The sequence below is a fragment of the Natrix helvetica genome (assembly GCF_964273705.1).
Source record: "Natrix helvetica genome assembly, chromosome: 3".
Taxonomy (NCBI): Eukaryota; Metazoa; Chordata; class Lepidosauria; order Squamata; family Natricidae; genus Natrix; species Natrix helvetica.
Window position 1 is genome coordinate 82,918,200 of NC_138549.1, and position 21,221 is coordinate 82,939,420.

Here is a 21,221-nt window from a genome sequence, read left to right on the forward strand (position 1 = left end):
TTTTTTACTGATCAGTTGTCTGAGTATATATGTAAAAAAAGCTATAAAAACAATACAGAAACAATGAAACAATTTTATAATAAATTGTCATCTGTGTATTCCCTGCTTGCTTTCCTTTTTTAAAAACTGATATGACAGAAGAGTTCACCATATATTGAATACAACTTGAGCATTTATATAAAAATAATTATGTTATTTGCAGTTCTATTTCATATATCTTCACCTCCAACATAGGTAAAGGTTCCCCTCGCATATAGGTGCTAATCGTTCCTGACTCTAGGGGGCGTTGCTCATCTCAGTTTCAAATCTAAAGAGCCAGTGCTGTCCAAAGACGTCTCTGTGGTCATGTGGCCGGCATGACTAAATGCCAAAGGCGCACGGAACGTTGTTACCTTCCCACCAAAGGTGGTTCCTAATTTTTCTACTTGCAATTTTTACGTGCTTTCAAACTACTAGGTTGGCAGAAGCTGGGACAGGTAATGGAAGCTCACTCCCTTACCCGGCACTAGGGATTCAAACCGTCGAACTGCCGACTTTCTGATCGACAAGCTCAGCGTCTTAGCCCCTGAGCCGCCGCGTCCCTTGCCTCCAATATATACTTACTTTAAAAAACTTCCTTTGTATACTAGAAGATCTTAAAATCTCTGCACAGTTTTCAGTAACTTTTCATTTTCAAAACTCATTCTTCATTATTCACCCCAACTCCAGGTCATTTATAACTACCACATTTTTGGAGTATAAGACGCACCTTTTTTCCTCTAAAAAGAGGCTGAAAATCTGGGTGCGTCTTATACACCGAATACAGCATTTCCTTGCCTCCTGAAGTCCTGCCCCTTCACCAAAATGGCTGTGCATAGCCTTATGGGGGCTTTCAGACAGCTCCTGGAGGCTGGGGAGGGCAGAAATGAGCAAAAAATGGGCCATTTTTGCCCCCCCCCCAGCCCCCAGCAGCACTCTATAAGCCTCCATAAGGCTATGCATGCAATTTCTTTGACAAAACAACGGCCCATTTTTGCAAAAAACGGGCCTTTGTTTGCTCGTTTTTCACCCCCTCCCAACCCTCCCAGGAGCACTCTGCAAGCCCCCCCCAGGGCTTTTCATGCCTTTTTTTAAAAAAGGGGGCTCGTTTTTGCAAAAAACGGGACGTTTTGAGTGGGTTTGCAGAGTGCAAAAACTTTTTCCCCCCTTTCGGAAAGCTGTTTAATTAAGATTGGTTGATGAGAATTACATTGATCAAGTGCTTTTCCCAGCAGAAACAAAGTTTTAGGCGCTACAGGTTGTCAACTATTTCCTTCTCTAGCACATGGATAAATATACCTAGAAACATCTACCTACCTTCCTACCTACTTTCTCTCTCTCTCCCTATCTACCTACTGTATTTCTCTCTCTCTTTCTCTCTCTCTCTACCCCTCTACCTATATACCTACATACCTACTCTCACTCTCACTCTCACTCTCTCTCTCCCCCTATCTATCTACTGTATTTCTCTCCATTTTTCTCTCTCTATCCCTCTACCTACCAACCTACCTACTCTCTCTCTCCCTACCTACCTACTTTTTCTCTCTGTATTTCTCTCTCTCCATCTCTCTCTATTTCTCTCTTTCTATCCCTCTACCTACCTACCTACCTACCTACTCTCTCTCTCTCCCTACCTACCTACTTTTTCTCTCTCTTTCTCTCCCTTTCTCTCCCTCTATCTATCTACCTACTTTTTTTAAAAAATTGCCTTTTCATAACCTGGGTGCGTTTTATACTCCGGTGCATCTTATACTCCAAAAATACTGTAATTCAACTTTAATTGATTCCAGTATTAATTCTCTAAGAAACCCATATCTTATTTAATGGTAAAAATTCCTCATATATTCCTAATACTACTGAATCATCAGAAAACCTTCATGATCCAATAGGCACAGTAGAAGTTTCTTTCTCTACATTGCTTCTGATGCAATTCAGCCGCTACAGAATTAAGCTAAAGGCTTTGTGATCAGTTATTATATTAGCAACCATCTTAAGAAAGTGCTCATTTTGATGCCAGTTTCTATATTTTCATTAGATCAAGTATGCATTGATCTATAAGCTTTTTTAAACTGTATGTAAATATACTATCTAATCCTTACTAGTTTGAAATATGAATATCAGTTTTGGAACCATGTCATGATTCTTTGCATTTTCATGAAAATATAAATTGATTTCCAAGTGTACAATGAATCAGACTATCAAATTGGGATTACAATCTCATGTTCTTCAAGATGCTTTTCCTGAAAAAAATGGGTTCAGGGGTAAACCTTTTCCACAGTACTCAACAATACAGTACTCAATTTATAACCACAGTTAGCACTGGAGTCTAGGACATTTAGTGAAGCAGTTTTTATGGAAGACATCACGTGACTGCCTACACAGCTATTTTGCTCAACAACCGCAATCCGACACTCTAGGTTCCGGTTAAGTGATCTTGCAGATCATTAAGCAAACTGAGTCCCACATAAGGAGAGTGGGGTGCCTCGTGGGGTGGGGGAGACCCTGGAAGGCTCTGTTCAAGAGCTGAAAATCCTCCCAGCTGAAATCCAAGGAGGATTTTCAGCCCTTCAACAAAGAGACACTCACATGTGGCTGCGGCTGCGCCACATGCCTTGAGGCACCCCATGCTTCTTACCTTACCACACTGCCTCTCCATTCTTTCCTTGGATTTTGGGTCCTTCTCATCTCTGTGGACTGTCTGAAAGAGCTGCCAGCCAAAGAATTTCAGCTCTCCTCTCTGCACGGAAGGATTTTTTTTTGTGGGATACAGGAACCGAGCTCAGGATTTGAGCTCCCATTTCTGCACCCTGCCAAAGGAATTCAGTTCCCCTCCATGCGTAGAGTTCAGTTCCCCTCAGTAGGCAGCTCTTTCAGCCAGCCCACAGAGACAAAAGGGAGTTCTGCCGGTTTTCCCATTGACTTTCTGGGAAAACTGGCAGAGAATATTGCAAATGGCAATCACATGAACTTAGGGTGCTTGGCAATCAGTCATAACATGTTGCCAAGTGCCCAGATCACAATAACATGACTATGGGAGTAGCAGTGCAATGTTTTATGATGGCCAGAAGTGCTCTATGGCCAGTAAAGCAACATTTCCAAGGCCATTGCAACTCCAGACTGTGGCTAAATGAATGATCGTAAGTGAATCTACCTGTGAATGAATTCTTTGTTTTCCTGTGGTTTTCCTCTCCTTTCTGTCCTACTTTTAAATCTTGAAACATATTAGTAGACTACCACAAAAGCTTCTCACTTTGAATTACAATCCCCCAGCACCACTGACTACGTTTATCTAGTGATAATTTAGGTTATTTTTATCATATTGTTATCTTTTCTATTAAATGTATACCTTGTCAAAATTACACAGGATTGTTGGTGGCCTTACTGACCATGCTAAAAATATCCATGGCACAATAAAAGTAATAAAAACCGAGAAACTTTTTTAAAAATCCAAAAATTAAATGCTCTCCAAAAGAATTTTATTTTTACCAGCTTTTGGAAGATGCCAAGATCAGAGTTAGCCTGAGTACTAATATTCCTTATTTGCTTTTCCTAGAACTCTGTTATTTTGGCTTTAAATAATGTTGAATAATCTTTATCCTTCTGATTTTTCCCTTTAACTTGTTTTTAACACCCCTTCGTTTGAGAAGAATGTTCCCTCCTTTAGAAGTTCAATGAAGCTTTTAGACCTTCTGGGCAGCTATCCACTTACACAATTATTGAATGTAATAGGACTGTAGCCAGTGTTCCTGTGTAGATGAACAAAGATTGGTCAGTCTTGTGACTATTCAAAAGTGAAGTCATTTATTACACATAGAAATGCTGTTCATGTGTGGGGAAATCTGCTTAAATTATGGAACTGTACCCCTTATATTTGCCCGTTTCCTCTCAAAGTATCATCTGCAGTATTATCTTCTAGAGAATTCCTGGGACATGTTTATGGGTACATGAAAGTACAGAAGTGAAAGCAGAATTGCCTCCTTTTAGAAGTGCTTCTTTTAGAACCAACAACATATATTTCTCTAGAAAGTGTGTGGATGCTAAAGTTACTGATGTTTATCTCATTTTTGACTGTTTTCCACATTTCTTGCTCCATCTCAGAATTACGGAGTTTGGATGGGTGGAGATGGATTTTTTGATAGATTTCAAATTAATGTATGATAGTATTCTCATTAGTTCTTAATTTTTCATCAGACTCCTTATCTAATCTTTGGATTTATTGGAGTCAGATTTTATTTTAATAAGAATACTCCAACTTCTATCGGGATTTGAAGTTTTTGGAATTAGATAATAACCTAAATTTGTAACTGCAGAGAACTTCGTCAAATATACTTTTTGATGAAATTTTGCCAGCACCACTTCATTTTAAAAAACAACAACACTGTGGATATTTTAATGCCTTTTAAAAAATTTTAACCATTTGGCCAAATGAATTCTTTTTTCTGACATCACTATTTGATGCATTGATGCATTGACTCCCTAGCTAGTATTATATATGAAAGACTTTTTGAAAATGCTATCTTAACTATTCTCAACATTAACTTCTTGTCTAGCTAACTGTATTTGACTTCCAAGATCTCTAATCCAAATTCTGCTGGAAATCACAGAGACTTATTTTTCATTAATTATACCTTGATGTCCACAAATAAAGAAATTATCCTCCCCAGAAACGTCTAACTATCACTTCATGGATAGATCTTTACCACAGTCCTTTCAGTAGTTACTACTCTATCCATTCTTCTCACAGATACTTGGTAAGAGATTACTTTTCATAAACTCACAATGACATCAACTTCAACAATGACTAAATTTGGGTTAATATTTTAAGTTATTTTTTTAAATAGTGAAATGCGAACAACTCCACAAGTGAATACAGTAATTATAAAATTTAAAATATATTACATATATTGCAGTTATAATAAATTAAAAATAACACAAAAAGAAAAATAATTTTAAAAATCCATATAATAGCCATTTAGTATCAACATGGGATTAATTCAGCCCTTAAACTTGTCATTAAATCTAGAATGACAATGTAAAATAGATTGCTTCATCTTTTCATTTTTAGAAAATAGAAAAGTTCTCAAAAACAGATCAAAGAGCATATCCTGAATCTATTCCATAATATTGGGAGGAGATTTTTTTCCATTGATATAAGGTTTTCTTTGTGAAGAATCAAACTTTGCCAAGAGCCAAAACATTTCATAAAATACAAATTTTATGTATTAGAAATATATGATATTTATGTATTTAATTATTACATTTCTTTCCAAAATTATACTAATGTATCCTATGCTCTGAAAATAAAATGAAGTTATAGCTAGACAAGACCAATTCATGTTAATGTTGATTAAAGTTACTTGTAAGCATTTAATTTCTTTTGCAGTTTGTTCTCAAATGCTGTATTTGGTGTATAAGACGCACCCAGATTTTCAGCCTCTTTTTTAGAGGAAAAAAGGTGCGTCTTATACTCTGAAAAATACGGTAAATCTTTTTGCACTTTTTCTTTTAAAAGCTTCTCACTAGCAGTTTTAAATCTCTTTTATTTGGGGTTTAATTGTTCAGGAGTATAAAAAAAGTCGCTTAACCTCTTTAAGGTTGAAACCTTAACACTACACACTCAACTCTCTTTGGTGCCTAACTCACATAGTTTTAATCCACTTCTTTAAGGCTTTGCTATTATGCTGTCACTTTTCATAGTTCAGGCCAAGCAGCTACTTATTCTAATTAAATGATTTCTTACTACATGTGCCAAACATTTTTAGATCTTTCACACATTGTCTTAAAATAATTTAATTTGGATTAATTTGGCGAAATTTAGTTTTACAGAAATAGTGTTATTCAAAATTGTGTAAGCTAAAAAGAAAAACAATTAGTGCTACATGTTAAATATTTGGTGCTAAGTACACTTGGCAGAAACGGATCTGGTCTTTACCTGACAGTTTTCTTGTACTCTCTCTGGTTTTGTAGATTTTGGAATGGTGACTATGCCATTCTAGAAGAAAAAATAAAATCATTACTGATGGAAGCAAGGATCTAATGTTTTTTAAAAAGAAAAGAGAAATAATTTAGTGCAATTTGTCAATAAATCATATCCTTATGATGGGTTACACGCATGTTTAGCCACAAAACATGCCTTTCTGTGACAGGTTACATTTTTACGTACAGGCACATATTTTATAGAAAACGTTTTGTCATTTGAGGACCTCATCTGCTATTTCAATAAGTAGAGTCAAATGCTTAAACTTATTACCTCATAATTCTTTGGAAGAATGAAGTTATAAGTATTTATACACAAAACAGAAAAACACAGATAGTAACTTTGGTGTTTGTGAGGTACCAAAATTTAATGCTATAAATTTTTTTAGATGGATAATATATCTTTAAGAAATATTGGTGCTTTGACTGTTGAGGTATCTATTGTAAGGCATACAGGACCTTGTGGATTAATCTTTAAGTGTAGATCATGTCTAGCTAAGACAGTTTTACTACCCTATTTATTTGCAATTAATTCAACTTTGTGAGAAAGTAAGAGTGAGAGAGTGTGCATATGAGTGTGAGTGTGTTCAAAACTATATAGTATTCTTCTGATCCTGTAGTATGCCAAAATGTTCATGGTCGATTAATAATTCTTCCTCAGTTTTCTTAGGTCCTATCTCCACCTGAGACATTTTATGATTTCTTGGTTATTTAAATACATGGGAATGAAGCCCCAATGAAGTTTCACCAATCTCAGTTACTTTCTCCTAAGATTAATTCATGTAAGAGATTTATTTCTAGATGCTATTGGATAACTATGTACATATAAATGCCATGTTTTTTCTGAAAATGTATACACTACTACAGATACATCTTTCAGTCAGAACATACTACAATCATCTCTGTTCTGATTCACAACAGCCTCAAAAGTAACACATTTAAAATAACGCCAAGTTCCAGACTACAATAATTACTCAGTTAAATGGAGAACGGAAGTTGAAAAACTCCAGACCTGCTCCTGATAATTATTTACTACAACAGAACTGAGACCAAATTATTTTTGAACAGTTTCAGATATTGCTCTACTTTCAGTTACTGCTTAAACAGAAATCAGCTATTAAGTGGACATCGAAAACTAAGAGACAAGCATGCACTTTTTCCATTATTGCGTGGGAAGTTTTATGTAGCTAAACAGGAAATGTGTTATGTTACATTTTACGAATTGTTGCTTAATGGAGCTGAAAGTTCAGGACTTACCTGGATGCTCCAACGAATACAGATTTGTGCAGCAGTTCTGCCATATTTCTTTGCAAGCTGGACAACTTTGGGATGATTAAGAACTTCACCTTTAGCTAGTGGACAGTAGCCTTCAAAAACGATATTCCTGCTTTGGCAATACTCTACTAGCTCTTGAGGCCTTTGGAAAGGATGATATTCTACCTTTTTTAAAAAGAAGAAGAAAATTTACTTCAAAGTTCTTGTCAGTATTTAACCTATTACAATATAAAGGTCAAGCTACTAAATGTTGCTACACTTTTGGCATAACGCTATCATGACAATAACATTTTATTAACTTTTTTTTCCTTCCAAAAGCCAAGGAAAATTCCCTTGTGAGGAAACATGAAATTCTGGAGAGAAAAAAAAGGACACTGGTTACTAGCATCCTCAGAATGTATAAAAGAAACTGTTAGTTCATAAACTCTGTACAGTAATCTACGTCACTGCTTCCTGGATAAAACAGAATTCCAGACAACAGTCCTAGACAATAACTGTATTAATTATATTGCCTCCTCTTTTAGCATAGGATTCATGTTTTTATCTTCACAGACTGGAGCCTAAGTCTTGCTCTCCAGAAAAAAAATGGTGATAATGGAGGGGGGGAGGGGGGAATCATGATATTCTGCTTTCTCTTAATTTTCTACAATTGCCCCATTTTTCTAGACTTACATGGAATGTGACAAATAGTCCTACGTGCACTCAATACAAGGATGATCACCAATGTTTCCAATAGAATCTTCCATTAATTATGTTTTTCATTATTCAGCCAGGATTACAGGTGAAACAATAAATACCTAAACGCTAGAATAATAAAATAAAGTAATAGCCGGCTTAAGTAATAGCCGGCTGAGGAAAACAAAAGCATTTTCAGAATCTTCATTCTGTACGGCTAAGATAGCCTTTAAATGCTAAGATTATAAAAAAAAATTATAGCTATTAATTGGAATTTCTATTTATCCTTTTTCCCCCTTTTTATTCTTTCCAATCAGTGGGATAGTAAAAAATAATACAGGGGTCAGGTCTCTATCAATCAGCATGATATCGCTACAAAAATTTCAATTAAATTTGGTGTGGATAATGAAGCCAGCAAACGAAAGATAGCTTGAAAATTATTCAGATCTGTTTGATGGTTATGGGGGGAAAATAGTTTTGATATATACCTAAGGAATGATGTTGGCAGCTACCCCTTTTTAAGTCCCAGTCCCAGTCATGTAACAGAGTAGACAATGCAGAACTTATTCTGTGGGAATAAGTATGTAGTCTCTCAGATACAATATAAGAGAAAGCAGAAACGCATAACACTCATAAATGCAACATATTTCTTTTTTATCAGAAGAAAATGCAGACACCTTCTATGGCCTCTTCTGGCAAAGAGATTGGAAACAATGCCAGAAACGCATTTTTCCTAGAATTTGTTTGACTTCTCAGTTTTCACTGCAATATACATACCTCAGTTATTCAAGATCTTCAAATTTCACTAAGATTCAGGTTCCTGGCTAGTTTCTTAATTATACATACATATTTAATAAATGAGACTTCTTGGCATGTTTAATATTAGGACAAAATAAAAATAAAATGCTGGTATTTTGCAAAGATATACCAGATGTTTGATGGGATGGAAATGAAAATAAAAATATTTTATTTAAATATAGTTGACATTTCAAAGATAGCCAAATTCTGGAAGATTCTGAAATCTCATGAGGAGGATATTCTCAGTTGTTATGAAACCTGAAACTTCTTTTTTAAAAAAAAATATTAATTTTTATTGAACTTGGTGATAATACATACAATTGCCAACACCTGGTTTTATGACACTCCACAAAAGTTTATGGTTATCAAGCAGTGATTCACATAACAAAAATAGTTGGAAAACATTGATTTAAAATATATATCTATGATGAAATCTCCTCAGTGAAGGTGAATATGAATTGTGAACACTTTTCTTTTTTAGCACAGAGTTTAATCTTGTGTAAATAGTAGTCAAGTAGTAAGAGAAATATGACAAATTTTGTGGGCAGTATTGGAATGGAGAAATGTTTAAGAAGTATCATATCCAAGGAAAAGTGAGTATTTTTTTATACTGAATTTAATATACAGCTTGACTTTTTTGGACAAGTCATGCTATATTTGTGTTTTTCCATATAATTTCTTAGTAGTTTAAGAGCTCACTGAAAAGCTTCTTGATTCTTAAAATCATATTCAACCTAGAAAGGTATCCAAGGAAAATATGAACTCAGTTGATAGAAGATCCGAAAAATGGTCAAGATAAATATGAATAAATACATGATGAACATGAATTTACTGATAAAGTGCCCAAAGGAATAATTGTGGTAAAACCTGCAAACATGTGGATTATCCTGGTGTTATCTCTCTCTGTAATTTTAACACAGAAGATTGAAAAAAACAATCCCTGTACAGAAAGAGCTATTTCCCCAACACATGCAAAAGACAGTAGAAATTCTGTGACAAACCCAATTCATAGAGAGAGCAATCCCAAACTGCCATCAAAGTTCTTCCAATGCCCTAAACATCTATGTATTTTTATGATGAAGCAGCAGCAACAACAGCAAGAGTATTACAGTTTGGCACAAATGACATCAGCATGAGGAATATGGAAATTTTCATCCACCCTGAGTAGAATGAAAGGCTGTTTCCTGTTTCTCATCTTTGGGACATGTTGTCTGTTCAGACAACAATAGTCAGAAACAATAGGCTGGCATATGCTCAACAGTGGCTCTGAGAAACGCAGGCACTCGAGGTCTAGGCTTGGTCAGCCTCAACCTACTGTGATCAAAAATGACTGCTTGGATGGGAATCAAAGTTCAAGCAGCAGACACATCCATTTCTTCAACCTTTGAAGTGTCTTGAACTCTCTGTGGCCTTCCCCACCACATACTTACAGTTACAGAGACACCATACAGAAACATTCATTTGCTCATCTCCTTCCACCCAAAAAGACTACAATATACACCACCCTTTCCAGTAGTTTCACTGGAGTGTTTTGAGGAAGAGGGAAAAGGCAGAACAACTGGGTGTATCTTTCCATTTCATAGAATCCCTAAACACTAGAGAGTGATCACTGGAGATTTATGGGACGGAAAATCAGTGGGAAAGAAAAGGTCAATCCAAACATTATCTGCATATTGGAAGATCTTACCTCTAAAGAAAAATCAAACTGTTTGCACACTGTAGTAGTTTATAACATTATTCGAATTATTTAAAAAAGGAGATTAAGCTATTTTCTCCCATTTTCTTACTGTTATCATTTTTAATGGAAGTTCTTGAGTATCAGATTATTATGAATGTGGTTTTTTTTTCTTATGACTAACTAACGAAATGAGAAAGATTTTGCAATAATTTTCCATTTAGGCTCATCCAATAAATCAAATCAAATGACTTTATTGCAATCATTAACCAGTAGAGAGAAAGAAGCAAAGAAGAAAAAAGATAGTTTTCAAATATCCAAAGCATACAAATGTAAATAAAAGGAATGATGCATAAAAATATGCTAAAAGGCTTCATTCTTATTAGTTAAAGCTAACCTAAAATATAGACTTATAGACCCCCTGGCAAGATAATCTAATGAAACACACAGAAAAATCACTTAACTGAACTTGGAAAACACATTTCTGAAAGTGAGCTTCATGGTAGTTTAGTCATCGATCCAAATAGGGGAGGAGAGGATTCTGTTCTGTATCCTCATTTCACAGTCATTAATGAACCAAGAGAAGAAAATATTTATAGTTCAGGGTTGAACAGAGGTGTTTTCGTGCTCTCTGAGTTTTATTGTTTACTTGCAGACATTTCATTACCCAACTAGATAACATCATCAGTGCTACAAGGGAGTGGGATTTGCTCTCTGTGTACATAAAAATGTCTTCCCCTGTCAGTGTTGTTTCTTCTTGATAGTTTCCTGATTAGGCTACTGTTTATGGTTTGATTGTTTGAATTAGTAGACGTTGGTTGGGGTACTGTTTACTGCTTGTTGGTCTGGTATTAATATTGGTATTAATCTCTGCTTATCTGGAGTTTGATTGCTGGTGAAGATATGTTTGGGTCTTTTTGTTTCCATTTTAGCTTTTTATTGTCTCTTTCTAATGGAGTGTGAATGTTGCTGTGAATCTGTATTTCATTAAGTCATTAGTTTGGTGGCGAAAGCTGTATAAGCACTATGTATAACATACTCACCTGATTTACATGTGGAGTTATCTGACAGTCCTCCCTCAGCTGCTCCAAGTGTTCAATTAAAAAGTTGCTTACTCCGATTGACTTGCATATACCTTAATGAAAACAGAAAAGGAACTACGCATGTGTAGCAATTTGTTGTGGCTCTCCAAAACAAAACAACAGTGCATTTAACCTTCTGATACTCCCCAAGGAATGTTGAACTTAAAGACAGACGTTCCAACTTGACCACTTTTCTTCAAATGACCAAAGCCAACGTTACATTTTAAAATTGGGAACTAAAATGCATAAGGTAATGGCAAAAGTAGGGATGAGCTTAAGTATTTGAAGTCCAAATCTTTCCCTTGGCATTAAATTGCAGACTCCACACATAATTTGGAGGAATTTGGAGAGTTCCTGCAGGATAAAATCGATCATATCCGGAGAGGTTGGACCCACTCCAGTGCTCCAGTGGGGACGTCCGAGACTAGTCTTGAGAGACCATGCTGGGAGGAGTTTGACCCTGTTGTCATCAAAGATTTGGACAGGTTGCGCGGGCGACTGCGGGCCACCACATGTTTACTGGACCCGTGTCCCTCCTGGTTGGTGCTGGCCTCCTGGGAGGGCTCACGAGGCTGGCTACTGGGGCTGGTGAACGCTTCGTTGGGGGAGGGCCGGATGCCGGCCGCCCTGAAAGAGGCGGTGGTCAGGCCCCTGCTCAAGAAGCCTTCTCTGGACCCAAAGGAACTAGCAAATTATCGTCCTGTCTCCAACCTTCCTTTTTTAGCAAAGGTTGTTGAGAGTGTGGTGGCTCAGCAGTTTCCGCGTCACCTGGAGGAAGATGATTATCTAGACCCGCGCCAGTCCGGCTTCCGACTCGGTCACAGCACGGAGACGGCCTTGGTCGCGTTGGTGGATGATCTCTGGAGGGCAAAGGATGAGGGTTGTTCCTCCATCCTTGTTCTATTAGATCTCTCGGCGGCCTTCGATACCATCGACCATGGTATCCTATTGCGCCGGCTGGAGGGGTTGGGGATTGGAGGCACCGTGCTACGGTGGTTCCACTCCTACCTCTCTGGCCGGACGCAATGTGTGTTGACGGGGGAGCAGAGGTCGACCGCAAGGCCCCTCATTTGTGGGGTCCCACAGGGGTCGATTCTCTCGCCTCTCTTGTTCAACATATATATGAAGCCGCTGGGCGAGATCATCCGTGGTTTTGGGGTGAGTTACCATCTGTACGCTGATGATACTCAGTTGTACATTTCCACCCCAAACCACCCCAACGAGGCTGTCGAAGTGATGACCCGATGTCTGGAAGCCGTACGGGTCTGGATGGATGACAGCAGGCTCAGGCTCAACCCCTCCAAGACAGAGTGGCTGTGGTTCCCGGCTTCCCGATTCAATCAGCATATTCCATCGCTGACCATCGGGGATGAGCAATTAGCCCCGGTGGAAGGGGCGCGCAACTTGGGCGTCCTCCTTGACGATCGGCTGACCTTAGAAGATCACGTGGCGACCGTGGCAAGGGGGGCATTCCTCCAGGTTCGCCTCGTGCGCCAGTTGCGGCCCCTTTTGGACCGGGAGGCCTTGCGCACAGTCACTCACGCGCTGGTGACGTCCCGCCTGGACTACTGTAACGCTCTCTACATGGGGCTCCCCTTGAGGTGCGCCCGGAGACTGCAGTTGGTCCAGAATGCAGCCGCGCGGGTTATTATGGGGAGATCGAGATTCTCCCATATAACACCTATCCTGCGCGAGCTGCACTGGCTTCCTGTGGCCTACCGGGTGCGCTTCAAGGTACTGATTACCATCTTCAAAGCGCTCCATGGCACAGGGCCTAGTTACCTGCGGGATCGCGTCCTGCCCCATACATCCCTGCGACCCACTCGCTCACACAGGGAGGGGCTACTCCGGGTGCCGTCCTCTAGAGAGTGCCTGGGGACGGTGCCCAGGAGTAGGGCCTTCTCTGTGGTGGGCCCTACCCTTTGGAATGACCTCCCCCCAGACATCCGGACAACAACCGATCTTCGCTCCTTCCGTATGAAGCTGAAGACCTACCTGTTTTGTCAAGCCGGCCTGGCATAACGTTACTATCTTGCCACCCCAGGTCATTTTACAATGGGAAATTTTGTTTTTAATATTTTTGGGGTTTTAAACTTTGTAAGTATGCTTATTTATGGACTTATTTTTACCTCCTCTGCACGATTTTATGGTGCTATCTTGATTATTGCTCTGTACGTCGCCCCGAGTCCCTGTGGGGAGAGGGGGCGACTAATAAGTTCAATAAAATAAATAAATAAATAAATAAATAATTGCTGAAAATACATAGTGATTCTTCATTTAATTTTGAATATGGTACATATAGGAATTTCAAAAGTAAAAGCTATTTTAGTTGTGTCTCACGGGGACCCAAGCAGGCCACCCTACTTCAGCTTCAGTCTTCTTCCTAACACCCCCCCTTTTTTTTTAATAAAGCAAGAAGGCTCAGCCTACTCATTTCAAGAATGATGAATTCAGAATCAATCAAAAGACGTGAGGAAGAGTTATTACGCACACATCCATGTTTGTAGAACACTCTGCTTGAAAACATCGTGGGGAAGGGGCTGTTTGTTGAAAATCAAGTATGACAGCATTATCTAAGGATGCTGCCCAATCAAGACGCTTTTAGGAAGCTGTTTTATAATCTAAACACATTGGGGATTCCCTGGTGGATTCAAGTTTCCAGGCTAAATTCTGGGAAAAGCTGATGTAGTGTAAGCAAAGAACAATTGGACTTCACCAGGTTGAAAAGGAGGAAATAGTGTTCTGAGCAGTGTGCCAAAAACTAGAGAAAAGTGGAACACTGGTAGAATAGATGTAAGGGGGGGGGTGGGGGAACCTCAGGGACAAACAGTTCAAACAGATTTCCGACTCCTTGTACGTTACTACTGCAAAGAAAGTTCTTATATAACCATGCAACTATGTTTAGGAAGTGAAGAATTAAGACCTTGGAGTGCACAGATTTTATACTCCGCTTTTGCAGATCGGGTCCTGCCTGCCACTATAATATCCAAGTATCTGAGGTTATAATGCTTTCCAATATAAACACAAATAAGTGCGCAAACATGCTCACGTGTGAAAGGGGATGTATTAATCTGAATTACATTTAATAGTCCTAAAAATGAGCAAAGGGAGAAGCATTAATAAATTTAAGAAGAATAGTTTCCCTATATATTACGTGTCAAACAACAAGGCAAACTTGGATAATGAAGAATACAGTTTTTAAGACAGAAATATCTGGAGGTAAAGACAGGAACCAGAAGCATTTTTAAATTCTATGAATAATTTGATGTAATCAGCAAGTCAGATATAATGGGAAGGGATCTAGAACTTAATATTGTTTTTTCAGTTTTTCATATTCATTGTTCATTTTTTTCTTTCTATACGGTCATGGACATTTATTTTAGATAATAATAACTACTAATGATGACATCAAAATAAATATTAATGTTTAATCTTTTGAAGTGACTTACAATTACTTCTCAAGACAAAATAATAAGCCTGGTTTTATAGATTCAATTATTTAATTAGTGCAGCAATGAATTTAAAATGTCATGACAAGTATAAATTTTGTTTACTTATTGATGTTTTATATTCCCATCCACAATGTCCACTCTCAGTTGTTTCTTTCTTCTTTTATGTAGTCATTAATTTTATTCCTTAAAATTTAAAAAAAAAACAGGAAAAAGAATTAAAAAGAAAAAATACTCTATGGAATAAAAATTACCTTCTCTTAAAACCCAATGGATAGAATCCAGAGTTTCCAACAGTATGTCTCCAGAATTTCTACAATTCTCTGGGTATCCCTGCCATGAAAGCTATCAAGTTGAAAAAAAGGCTTTTAAAAGATAATCTCTTTTATTAACTCACTTTATTTTATTTATTCAATTTAGGCAATGTCTGATTCCAGACTGACTCACAGTTCACCGCACCAATTTCTTTACTAGGAAGCTGCTACACAAAAGAGAATCCTGTTTCGGCTTAAAGTAATTATATGGTACAACAGGCAATCTGACATTTTCATACTCTGCAGCACTGCTGATTTAAATGTTATCCTCTGCATACTATATAATATTGGAATGAACATTATCTTTGTGCCCTGAACAATGGCAACAATATAGTGATTCTCTTTTTATGGTATTAAGGAATAGAGATCAAGCTCAGGAATGAATGAAAATTTGCTATACGGGTAACAAGAAATATAAATTATTTCTATTATAGACCTTTTAGCCACATTTGCAAGACATAAAAAGGAATTAGAGAGACAACAGAAGCATTTTAATTTCCTTTAAATAGCACAGACTCATGCTAATTCAGATTTATTCTTAAGTATATGGTATGAGCACAGAATAGTATGGTAAAGAGAGAAACTGTTGGGACTTTATCCAACTAATAACGTTTAGAAAAGTTCTACCAAATTATAATTGGTATAATGCTCAAAAAAAATCTTAATATTTCATTTCAGAATGGTCTTGAGACTATTCTGTTCAACCTAAAAAGTCTTTCTGACATTTTTGGAAACTACTTGTGCTTTTATAAATAAAAATAGTGAGTTATTGGCCCTATCAATGTTCATAATCCACATACTGTATATACGAGCTCGGAATAAATATTTTATTTAATGGAACACTTTTAAGTGTTATTAACAAAACTGTTTTTTAAAAGTAATTTTGCTATTGGTAGAACATTTACAGGCGTTTTTTTAAGCCTATGAGACAAATATATGGTTATCTCAAAAAGGTCAGCTAAAACCAAAAAACTGCATTTAAATATTATTAATTTTATAATAATGGAAGTTTAATTCTGTGGACACAAGCAAAACAATTCTACCACCTAAGATTGTGTATCTATACATGGTCAGAGAGATTGCATGCTCCTAACGATTTGGTCAAACTATCCATTACAGTAGCTCTGAAAAATCCTGGCAAATGGGTAAAATATCTTATAACTGGAAGAGGCAAATGATGTCCTTATTTTATAAATGGGATCCCAAAAATGTAGAGCACATGATTTTTAATCATATTTTTTGGAAAATTCTAGAGCAGATAGTAAAGTAATGGCTTTATTAGCATCTTGGGGTTAGCAAACATTGTGATGACAATTAGTCCATCACAGATTTTCCAAGAATTAATTTTGTCAATCTTAATTTTAAGACTTCTCCAGGAGTTAAAACTGATTCGAGGGTGGGTGGGTGGGTGGGTAGGGAGGGAGGGAGGGAGGGAGGGAGAGAGAGAGAGATGATAGATAGATAGATAGATAGATAGATAGATAGATAGATAGATAGATAGATAGATAGACAGACAGACAGACAGACAGACAGACAGACAGACAGACAGACAGACAGACAGACAGACAGACAGACCGACCGACCGACCGACCGACCGACCGACAGACAGACAGACAGACAGACAGACAGACAGACAGACAGACAGACAGACCGACCGACAGACAGACAGACAGACAGACAGACAGACAGACAGACAGACAGACAGACAGACAGACAGACCGACAGACCGACCGACCGACCTAAATAGACTATAGGAATCCTGTGGACAAATATATTTTGATTTTAAGAAAATGTTTGAAAAGGCATTTTGAGCATTAACACTTCTTCATCAAATTGGAGAGAGGTTAACTATCACAAGGTTCAGACATGGACCTAATGCTCCTTAACTTCTTTGTAAAAGATTGGATAAAAGGTATAAGAATTCTTATAAAATCTCACAACCATACAAAACTGGATCAATAGCTAATAATGAAGAAGACAAACAACTTTCAAAATTCTCTATAGGTTAGAGCAGGGGTAGTCAACCTTTTTATACCTACCCCCCACTTTTGTATCTCTGTTAGTAGTAAAATTTTCTAACCACCCACCGGTTCCACAATAATGGTGATTTTTAAAGTAGAGAAGTAACTTTACTTTATAAAATTTATAAAGCAGAGTTACAGCAAACCCCTACCGCCCACCATGAAAGCTGGAACACCCACTAGTGGGTGGTAGGGACCAGGTTGACTACCACTGGGTTAGAGCAATGGTTCTCAACCTTTTCTTCATTTCAGACCCAACCATCCCCTTTAAATACTTTTTGTGGTCATGGACCATGGCCATGGACAATCCCTTTCCCCAAAGACTTAACCCAAGATTTAAATCATAACATTTCTTCAAGCCTTTGCAGATCTCCTGTGGTGACATTTGTCCATGGATCACTGGGTTACAGAAATAAGTTGAAAATACCAGAATGAAGAGAATCAACGCAATGGTTAGATTAATACAACATTCAGCTATAATCCATAGTTCACAAAACATAAACTGGATTCATATAAGCTAAACCAAATCAAATCCTTCATGTAAGGATTTAACTTGATAAATTGCAAAACACAATATATAGCTTAGGTATATGTGAAATAGACCATAGTGGCTTGCTCAACAAACCACACTTAATGCAGTATATTAATTAGTTCTTTATTGGTAGAGTCCAGTGCTTTAATGTGGATTTAGAGGGGGAAAATTTTTCTTTAATATGGATTTGCAGAAGCCATAAGCACATTTCCCAAAACACTAAGGTAATGCAAATTCAGCACTCTCTTTCTTGTGAAAACAGGAACTGCAGACTGCAACCAGATAACACAGGAAGCTTATTAACATACTAATGATTTGGCACATAGCCATTTGATGCATGAAATCACTAGTGATTTGTCTTGTCACCAAAATCCCTCATAAATGGAAAGAACCTGTCCATTTGAAACAGCTGTGTTGTCAACCCACTATGTCTGCATGACTTCTATTAATACTAATAGGATCTCAGGATATATAATGGGATGGAAACCTACCTTAATCCAAGATTTAAATATAAATACCTATTAGCATAAATTAAAAATTTGCAATTCAGATTCGGTCTTTGGCTTATATTTGCATACTAAATAGAAGCAGCAACATATCATCTTGGCTTTTTACATAACTATAATCAAACACAAAAGCAGAGTTTCTGTGACACTTAACATTAACAATTCAGCTTTTACTGCTGACAGACTATGTGCCTTTGCTCCGTATAACTGATTTCACAGATTTGTCGTATGGACAGAATGGATCTTAAATGGGGAACCCTAGCATCTTTAAAAAGAGGCAAAATGTAAATACAATGAATACATAAATAAATGTAACGAATTCACTGATGGATGTTCCTGTGATTAGAGAATGCCAACACTCTTAGGTGCCTATCAACATTTGCAGCTATAGATCCAAGACTTGCCACATTTATAATATGCACTATATTAAAGATGTATTAATCAAGTTTCCTGCTTGGGTCAAAGTTGTATGCTCCAGAATTAATATCCCAATGTTTTTTTTTTTAGTAAAAGAGCTTAAGAAACTCTTTGTAAATTGAGCTTATAAAGTTGCAAAGGTAAACTCGCTTAATGACATCTAAACAGATGTCATTATAACTGCTTGAAGTTATGATGGCCCTGAAAATGTAACTTAACAACCAATCCTTGCTTTTAGGAGCACTGCCTGTCCCACAATTGCTATCTGCACACTTCACAATTGGCTGTCAACAAGCAGTCAACAGAGAATCTGGCAGTAAAATAACTAGCTGTGATCATGTGACATCTTGCTTAACAACTTGTGGTGATTCATTTAATGACTGAAGAGAGGTCATAAGCCTACTGGGGTCACATGAGGTTTTGCTTAGCAATTGCAGCTGCCAAATGAGGACTACTTGTATAGCCTAAGTACCGGTAGTCCTTGACTTACAGCCACAATTAGGACTGGAATCTCAGTTGAACAAGTGGTCCTTAAGCGAGGCATCACATCATATGACCACTTTGTTCAACAATCACATTCCCGGCACTCCCAGTTACAGTTGTTAAGCAATTCCCAGGTTATTAAGCAGAGTCCCATATAAGGAGCATGGCATAGGAAGGTGCAGCATAGACTGTGTGTGAGTTTGGAGGGTACTGCAGGGCAGCATAAAGCTGTCACAACCCAGGAGGCTCAGGCTGTTTCTTCCCCCACTAGGCCCAGCAGGATTCCCTCCACACCAGTATTTACCTTTAATGTTTTTCTCCAGGTACTGGAAGGCACACTCCTCCTATGCAAAGCATGGCCTTTTTACTGAGGCCATCTTATGCCATTCTGCAAGCGGACTCAATTCTCATTATGCTTCAGAAGTCCACTAGTCTAAATCACACAATTTGGACAAGGAGGCTTTTAAAGGTTGGTGAGAGTCGGCCTGATGGGGAGCAGGCTGAAGCCTCCCAGGCAATGGAAGGTTTGTGCGTGCCGGTGGGAATTGAGATGGTGGGGGAAATAGGCGGATGGGGATGGTTGCAGTGCCTCTGCAATTATATATATGAGGAGTAAAAGGTAAAGGTTCGCCTCGCATATATGTGCTAGTCATTCCCAACTCTAGGGGGTGGTGTTCATCTCCATCTCAAAGCCGAAGAGCCATCGCTGTTCGAAGACGTCTCTGTGATCATGTGGCCGGCATGACTAAACGGCGAAGGCTCATGGAACACTGTTACATTGTCACCAAGGTGGTTCATATTTTTCTACTTGCATTCTTTATTTGCTTTCGAACTGCTAGGTTGGCAGAGTAACCTAGATGGGAGCTCACTCCATCACGCGGCGATAGGGATTCGAACCACCAAACTGCCTTTCTAATCGACAAGCTCAGCATATTAGCCACTGTATGAGGAGGCCAAGTGTCTAATTTTTTATCAGATGTGATAGGAGTGTTGCAGAGGATATAACTTTGGGCACAGGTGTTAAGTCCATTTGTTCAGCACAGTCATAATTTTGAACAGTTGCTGAACAAATCGCCATAAGTCAAGGACAATATATCAATATATACCTTCTATCAGGCCAAACTTAAGAGTGGCAGCTAAACTTTCTTCCTCTTAATGTACACACAAAAATTACCCAGATTAGTCCTCTGGACCCCATAAGCGTGATTTTTTTAATTGCACATCCTTGATGCAAGATAGCAGAAATTGGCAACTGTACAGGCAACTTTAAAATCTCTGCCTGCAACAATACAACTTGAATGAAATTCCTCTATTCAACTGGGTAAAATTTTAAAGATTATCAGAATAAAACATTTAGCCTCGAAAACACAAACTATAGCAGTGATGGCTAACCTTTTTGTTGTCGCATGCTAAAAGCGTGTGCGGTGTTGCAATGCGGGTGCGGCACCCCCTGTGCCCCACCCCCCTGTAAATGTGTGTGTAACACCCCCGCACTCCCCCTGCCCCTGGATGTGACCCCCTCTGCTCCCCCCACCCCCCACACATTGGCGTAATACCCCCACACACACACACACACTGTTTTGGGCCTAGTAGGCCTCCCTGCAGCCTCCTGGGACCAAAAATGTGCTGCACTCCTTATGCTCCCCCTAAGCCTTGTGCATGCACATGTGACCCCCCCAACCCTGTGCATGTGCACGCATCTCCCTCATGCATCCCACCCCTGCACGTGTGCGACAGAGACCCAAAAATCAACTGGCCAGAGGGAGGTTTCATTATAGTCCCGCACACGAATGCGGAGTGGAGCTGAGCTGGGGCGACAGCTCGCATGCCCGCAGCTCGCATGCCTGTGTGCCATCTGTGGCACGGATGCCATAGGGTCACCATCACAGGACTATAGATTCATTTCAACTGAACTAGGTTGGCATAATCTCTGTGACAATGCAATTTTTCTGAATCTGTCATCTAAGGCTGCTGAGAGAAGATTATTAAAATGAGAATTT

General features: G+C 38.3%; 1 protein-coding gene across 3 annotated transcripts in view; it reads right to left on the minus strand.

The window, feature by feature from the left end:
* Positions 1 to 21,221, minus strand: part of LOC309389255 (putative oxidoreductase ZK1290.5) — an 84,567-nt gene that overhangs the window by 18,334 nt on the left and 45,012 nt on the right. For 2 of the 3 annotated variants that reach the window (XM_081947397.1, XM_081947398.1), the window contains exons 4-6: positions 11,461 to 11,552; positions 7,252 to 7,434; positions 5,951 to 6,010 (exon numbers count right to left, since the gene is read on the minus strand). In XM_081947397.1, the coding sequence (XP_081803523.1) occupies positions 5,951 to 6,010; positions 7,252 to 7,434; positions 11,461 to 11,552 (335 nt within the window). Of the gene's footprint in view, positions 1 to 3,580; positions 3,765 to 5,950; positions 6,011 to 7,251; positions 7,435 to 11,460; positions 11,553 to 21,221 lie in introns of those variants that run through there. The other variant, XM_081947399.1, reaches the window with a different exon arrangement.